This window comes from Candoia aspera, chromosome 1 (genome assembly GCF_035149785.1).
Source record: "Candoia aspera isolate rCanAsp1 chromosome 1, rCanAsp1.hap2, whole genome shotgun sequence".
Classification (NCBI taxonomy): domain Eukaryota; kingdom Metazoa; phylum Chordata; class Lepidosauria; order Squamata; family Boidae; genus Candoia; species Candoia aspera.
Window position 1 is genome coordinate 36,491,172 of NC_086153.1, and position 7,755 is coordinate 36,498,926.

General features: G+C 37.9%; 1 protein-coding gene across 3 annotated transcripts in view; it reads left to right on the forward strand.

Annotated features, from left to right (window-relative positions):
* The window catches only part of ENTPD6 (ectonucleoside triphosphate diphosphohydrolase 6), a 38,004-nt gene extending 31,021 nt beyond the window's left edge, over positions 1–6,983 (forward strand). For 2 of the 3 annotated variants that reach the window (XM_063301852.1, XM_063301846.1), the window contains exons 10-14: positions 621–722; positions 1,703–1,843; positions 5,027–5,083; positions 5,247–5,359; positions 6,029–6,983. In XM_063301852.1, the coding sequence (XP_063157922.1) occupies positions 621–722; positions 1,703–1,843; positions 5,027–5,083; positions 5,247–5,359; positions 6,029–6,112 (497 nt within the window). In that variant the 3' untranslated portion in view covers positions 6,113–6,983. The remainder of the gene's footprint in view (positions 1–620; positions 723–1,702; positions 1,844–5,026; positions 5,084–5,246; positions 5,360–6,028) is intronic. The other variant, XM_063301860.1, reaches the window with a different exon arrangement.
* The last annotated feature ends 772 nt before the right edge of the window (positions 6,984–7,755 follow it).

Genomic DNA, 7,755 nt, shown 5'->3' on the forward strand with positions numbered 1-7,755 from the left:
GTAAGGTATTTCTAATTATCAGAACCATCTCTCCTCCCCAACTCTGATGTCAAAGTAGATGAAGGACTGAAATCTGGTATGGCAGATCTCTGACAAGCCTGCATTGTCACCTTGTGCAGCCTGGTTTCAGTAATAAATGTCAGATCTGCTGCCTGATTCAATACCAACTCATGGATGAAGATTGTCTTAACTGCAAACAGACCTGGCCTTAACTGTCAGCACCCTGAGGCCTTAAATTGTATCTGGAAGTCTATTGGTAATGTCAACAATAGGAAATGTGCTGCAGGCTAGACTGGAAACTTAAACCCACCGTGGAAGAAAGCAATAGCAACCTCATCTGTATTCTTGTTAAGAGAATTACATTTATGTGTATAAAATCACTCAAAATTGAGCTTGACTCAAAGGAGAGTTCACCTTTTATTCCATCTTTGGAAAATTAGGGATCTTAGCTTTGTTTATTGTCCTGAACCTACTGTATATCTGATTGATAGCTGTACATTCAATTATAAAATAGAAAACATTACATTGGGAGTAATGGGGTGGGAAAATTGTTTCCTTATCAGAGATGATTGCTGTATCTCAAGCAGACTCTTTTTCTTTGTATTTTTTCCTATTAACAGTGAAAGAAGGTGAAGAACTAACAAGTTCCTGCTTATCACTTAATTATCAAGGTGAATGGGAACATGCCAAGAAACTGTACAAAATTAAAGGGCAGAAAACAGGTACAGTAACCTGATCACTTTTTTATTTTTGCAAAGGTACTTGACTTTTGCATATGGGTCTTTTGAATGGAAATTGTAATTACATTTGTACAAATTCTTCCTCTAAATAGCAAAGTGCATATATAACGTTCTGCCCATTTGTGCCAGTTTTACTGAACTTCTGCAGTCACACTCATGAGTAAGGATGGCTGTTTGAAAACAATCACAGCAAAGGGCTTGCTCATAGAACTATTTAAGATAACATGTCAGCTTTTTAATTTTTCACTTTGATCCCAAAGTGATTTGGGAGAGAATGCATAGATACACAAGGGAGAGTTATATTGTGCTGATCTAACGATGTTTGAGAGTAAAAACAGTTATACAGGGTGGGTTTTTTTCCTATCGTATCTTCCAAATATGGTCCCTGGGATCAGGCAGTTTTTTGAAATACTTCATTTTTAGGATTGAGTGCAGGTGTAAGTATAAAAGGTTTGTTCTTGTGTCAGTGGAGACATTTTATTCCTTCTAGGCAGCTCATGATAACAGCCAAAATATATCTTTGTAGGTAGCTCAGAACAAAATCTAATACACTGATCTAACAAAGGACAAGTATAAACCACAAAGAGTCACAACAATCAACATTCAACAAAAATTCAAAAAATATAAAAATATAAGATGTGCAATAATATACTGAAGGCCTATTTTAAAAGCAAAGTCTTCATTAATTCACAGAAGACTATTAGTTAGGAAGAGATGAACCTCTCTTGGAAGGGTGCTCCAGAGCCTAACCAATTCCATCAGCGTATGCTTATTTAAACAACTGCATACTATTTCTGCGTTCCATCCTCCTTATACAATGTTGTAAATTGCCTATGTAATGGCCTGTATCTTTGCTTGCTTCCTATTGGATGCTAATTGATAACTATTTGCTAAATATAATGAAAAGTAATGGATCTCACATATATGAATTTCATTACATTCTTTTTTCCCTTTTCTTTTAGGAAGGCCTCTTTTTGAATCATGTCATAATGAAATATCAAAAGTGCTCAGCAAGAAAATTCATGAGACAGCCAGAATAAAGGACTTGGATTTCTATGCTTTTTCCTACTATTATGACTTGGCAGTGGATGCTGGTTTGATAGGTAACTTGGGGGGGGGGGTTATTAGCAATAAAGACAATGTGAATCTCATATTACAAAGTTGGCTTTAGTTCACAGAAATGTAGTAACAGCATAGCAAGTCTTCGCCAGATAAAAGAAAATGGGAACTAAAAATTTTGCATATTTATATTCTCCCTCACATTCTTCCTAAAAATGAGGAGCTTTTATAGAAAGCTTGGGTGAAAGAAGGGACGCGGTGGCGCTGCGGGTTAAACCGCTGAGCTGTCGATCGGAAGGTCGGCGGTTCGAAACCGCGCGGCGGGGTGAGCTCCCGTTGTTAATCCCAGCTCCTGCTCACCTAGCAGTTCGAAAACATGCAAATGTGAGTAGATCAATAGGTACCGCTTCGGCGGGAAGGTAACGGCGTTCCGAGTCGTCATGACCCGGAAGTGTCTATGACAACGCCGGCTCCAAGGCTTAGAAACGGAGATGAGCACCGCCCCCTAGAGTTGGATTCGACTGGACTTTACGTCAAGGGAAACCTTTACCTTTACCTTTACTGGGTGAAAGAGATTTACAATAAATGGTAATTTGAGACATGTGAGAAGTATTGGAGTTTTAATTAGCTGATGGTTGAAGAAGAAATAATAGCTGGAGAAGGTAGTCTTTTAAAACTTATTGTCAAATTAGATGGTCAGCATTCTGAATTTATGAGATCCATCCATAGACTCTCACAAACCAGTAAACAATTGTTTTCAACATTTGTATAATATGTCAGTGAACTGTGTAATAATTGGAAGTGATTTGAATCAAACTTTTTAGTATACATCCAAACTCAAATTTCAAACTCAAACTCCTGAAGTCACTGTATTGATTATCAGTATCCTTCTGGGCTGAATTCAAAGTGCTGGTTATCTATATAGTACTACAATTCTTCTGTTTGCCTGTTTGTAATCTTCAGTTGGGTGAAACGGTGCATCATTGGGTAACAATTTTTGAATAAACATACCTCAGATGGGCTAACTTAAAGAATGCATCCAAAATCCGGGACCCATTACTCCTGTAGGATTGAAATTTGGAATGTTGCAGCTGTTCCACCACTGATGTAGTCAGCTGAGGTCAGCCACAGTCATGTGATCATCATTTCAAACACTCCCTGCCAGTTTCCCACAAGTTAGTGAGGAAGCTGGCAGGAAGTGTGAACTCTTCTGAGGTGATGACAGCACCATATACCTCAGGGATTGAAATTTGGCAAACTAAGCCAGCAGGAAATCTGAACTCTTCTGAGGTGATGACAGCACCATAAAGCATTGTGGTGTGTGTGTGTATCTTCAGCCTAAGTATGCCCCGTGGAAAGAGAAGTGGGGTGTCACAGTGAACAGATGACACCAAATGTCATTGGGAAGCAGCAAGGAGGAGCAGAGAACAAGAATTGGATGAGGCCAGGGGTGCACGTCTCCAGGATCAAACAGTCAGGACAAATAACATAAGAGAAGAAGAGATAAAGGAGGAGAGGCATGCATGTCTCCAGAATGACAACAAGAGGCACAGAAGAGAGGAAGAGACACAGGAGCAGAGAAATGCACGTCTCCAGGATCAGAGACAAAGAACAAATAGCAAAAGATATGAACAAACGGATGATGAAAAGGCTGCACATCTCCGGAATGACAAGGAAAGCCACAGAATGAGGACACAAGAAGACACAGAGGAGGAAAGGGAAGATCAACTTGGGAATGTGTGGCAAATGGTAATTACTGTGAGAGTTCCTCAACATGACAATAGCTACCTTTGACGACAAGACCACAACAGAGAAAGAGCAAGGGAAAATGCACAACTCACAAGGTATAGTATTTCTGCTGATGTTGGTGCAATGGCTAAAGTCTGCCCTCACTGTTGTGCCTTCCTATTCCCTGGAGAAACTGCCAATTTCTGCTTTATGAAGGGAAAGGTCAGGATAGGTAATTTGCAACCTCCATCTTATAGAGCAGTGATGAACCTATTGCAAACAAGTTCAGGAAGAACATCAGACAATACAACAGCCTCTTCTAAATGACGTCCTTTAGTGTCAAAGAAATCCTTCCAACAAGGAACAGATGGAATCCTTCTGTGGTTATTCAAGGGCAAATCCATCTTTATATCAGATATTTAATGCCAGACTCCAACCAACAAGCAACATTCCTGCAAAATTACTTCATGGATCCTCAAGACAGTGCAGAATTGAGAATGGGTATACTCCACAATGATGGAATTCAATGTGAGATGGTGGAATTATTAGAGATCCCAATAGAAATCTGCCCGTGGTCATTCTGCTTCTCTGTTTAGGTAAGGAAATATTTCTGAAACGATGACCCAGTGGGTCACAGGTTGTCTAGTTATCTTTAGAACCTGTACAGTGCAGCACAAAGATATATCAAGCAGTGCCTGGGCAGGACAGAATCTGCCTGTCCAGACTGGGCATCTTGAGAGGGCCTGTTGATGCTCCACCCATTCATTACCCAGCAGTTACAATTTCTTTCAATGCCAAGGAAGCTTTTTATCCTCCTTTTCATTTTCTTAATGGGGCTTTAGAACTTATTGCCTGCATAATTACAAATTCTTAAAATGCAAGTGGAATTACAGTATGATTCTACTCTATGATGCTAAAGACATTCTACGCTTTACAAATAGACCAGAAATATTTATTTATTTATTTATTTGTAAGTGAAATCCTAATCTTATTTGACTTATAAATGAGTTTGGAATTATGTTTGGTTATTCTATTAACTGGAGTAAATGAGACTTGATGTGATTGAGTCACAGAAATAATCCAGAAAAGTATAAGGATTATGCTAATTCTTTAATCTGGTATTTGTATTGTTATTTTGTTGATTAGTTTAGTGTAATAATTTTTAAAAATCTCTCTCAGAGCATGGAAATCTTAAGTGCAGGAAGATTCCAACTGAATGTTCATTTCTGTAACTCTATGAATATTGCAGGGTGTTTTTTTTTTCCTATTGAAGAGATTACTTAAACCATCATGGAAAAATGTCTTTGTAGTCTAAAATTAAGACACATTCTTATTTTAATGAGCACTAAACTGCAAGTGCTGTGCTTGAAATGCACACAGGCTGACTACTTAACCATTTATTAATCATTTAGAGTGGCAGCTGTTTTGCCAACACTGCTTTCTTTTTCTGTGCTTGTAGAACCGAAGAACTGATTTTCTTTTCCTCTCTCTCTCTTTAGATAAGGAAAAAGGGGGGATCCTACCAGTCAGGAAATTTGAAAGTGCAGCAAGGAAGGGTAAGCCATCAGTACTTTTGGTTGTACGCTTACTTTAAGACCTAAAGAAGCTATATAAAACAAAGGCTCTTTAGTGCCTGAGAAGAAGCAAACAAAATGTTTTTCTGGAAATGGTTGTAGTAACAGTCTGCTTTTACATTTATTTGATTTCTTAACTACCCAGTATGTAAAACAATGGAGATTCAACAAGGAAAGCATCCTTTCTTATGCATGGATCTCACGTATGTCAGTTTGCTGCTGAAAGAACTGGGCTTTCCAGAGAATCACATTCTTAAGGTAATAATTCTTAATGTCAGTATTGAGAGTTGAAAGTACTAAGAGTGGAGGAAAAATCCAAAATTTTGTTCCACAAACATCTACCAAAAATAAAACAAGGCAGTTTGTTTAAAAATAATAATGTACCAATTTTGTAAATATGATTTATTCTTTTAGAAGTTTGAGACAACAGTTTTAGTTAGAGAAAGATAAAGAAGGAGAGGTAGAGATTTTGGGGGAAGAGACAGGCTAAAGCACCTTAAAGAGGCACAGGAAGAGGGCAGTTGTGCCCCAGAGATTGCAGTCCTGCCGTGAATCATGTACAATAGTCTTAAATGTGCAAAATAAAATTTCTGATTTTAAAATGTACAGAATTTGTTTTGACTGTTCCCATTTGATAAGCGTTCATCAGGCACTACCTGCACAATTTTAGATTTTGCAAGCTTCAAATATTACAGCCAAGAAAGAGTCTTTCCCCTTTTTCCCTTACATTATAAAATCTGGGAGCCCATGGAATCCAAGTGCTACCTAGCTAAAACTAAGGGAACGCATGAACCTTTATTCTGTGTATGTATTACATGGAAGGCTGTTACACAGTCTCTTGAAGTGTACAGATCACAAATGTTTTAAATAGCCCACAGAAATGTCTCCATTTTCAAGATCTTTAACCATGTTTTCTTTTCATCATAGCTGGCCCAGAAGATCAACAACATTGAAACCAGCTGGGCTTTGGGAGCAATTCTTCACTACATTGATTCACTTCACATGCTATAATATTAGGGATTTACTGCGTGGGGAGGTTGGACCTGATTGGTTCCTTTGAAAAAAGACTAAAAGTAAAATATTATTTTAAATGTTGGGGTTTTTCACTAAGGGATGCTGGTGCTTCAGTTTGGTAGCTTTAGGTACCCAATATTGTCCTTGGATCACAAATATGTTTTAGCATCAAGCAAAATCAGTAACACTTATTCTGGAAAAGAATAGGCTATGACAGCTAAAATCAGAAGCATATCCTATCCTTTGATTCATAATGAGCATTTGTTGATGATCTTTGGTTTATTTGATGTTCTTTATGAGAAAGCACTTAATCTTTAGACAGGCCTTTTGCCATGTTGCAGTAATCATATAAAAGCTAGCATCAGAAACAAGAACAACTTTTCACTGTACACCTTTGGATGTTAGGCTGTAGGGATTCAGATTTTAAAATATGTGAAGATTAATTTTTGGCATTTGTTTAAAAACATTGTAATGCTTTGTGAAACTCTTACTGGTATATATTTAGATTTGCCTTTTGAAAACCAGCTTTTAATTCTTCAGAGCTTTGGAAGTAGTGATTTATTTTGGGGGAGAGAAGCTGGCAAGATGCCTGTTCTACAACTGAATTCAGTTGATGTTTTTGCTTTTTTTTTACTATAATTTCTTATGTGGTAGATCTAGAATGTTCATAAGAGGGCACATGAGAGTTGTATGCCAGTCTTCTATAGACATTTTGGTATGTGTAGCCTCCCACATACAACACAAAGAAATGGTCTGGCCAAACATCCTAATGTGCAAATGACTTGCATAAAAATGTAAGGATCTATAACAGTGCTTGTTAAATTATGAAGATGAGCTAAATAATTAAAGGCATAGAACAAGTTTTGTAGAGATTAAATTATTAGCATACAAATCTTATTTTCTCTAGTAAAAGTGAATTTTCTTATTCCTGTGTAAATTTTAACTCAGTATATTAGAAGTTTCCTTGTATTTAAATTCATCATTCTTTTAAAATACAGAGCATTGTGTCTTGGTGCCCTTTCCTCAGTATGCAACATAATGAGCACTGATTATGGGACTTAAAGCATGAACAAAATATCAGTATCCAGGTGAGCCTGACTCAAGTCGGGTTCACACATGACATTAAGCCATAAAGTATATGTACAGGTAGCCCTCGTTTAGCAACTGCCTTGGACAGTGACCATTTGCAGTTACTGTGTTGATGAAAAAGTAACTTAGCAACCAATACCCACATTTACAACCTTCGCAGCATCTCTCCCTCAGTCAAGTGTTCTCCATTACAGTCAGTACATGCTGTCCTCTGCCTGACCTTTTTTTTCTTCCCTTTCACCCGCAGAACAAAGCGATTGCCTAAGCAAGCTATCTCTTCCTAAGCTGCTTTTCTCTGCAGCCCAGCAGTTCCTGAAAAGTGCTAACCACAAGTTAACAAGTTCAGCCCTGTGACCTTAAATAGTTAACTAGAACCTCCAGCCTGCCTGCTGCCTGATTAGGCATTTATTGATTTAGGGTGAAATTGATTAGACAAGAGTCTAATCAATTTCACCCTAAAGGCTTTTGTTTGCCTTCTAAGCTGCTGAGAGCCCTAAACAGCCTGTGCTAGTATCTTCCTTTTGATGTGTATTCCCCATTGTGTGCCTCCT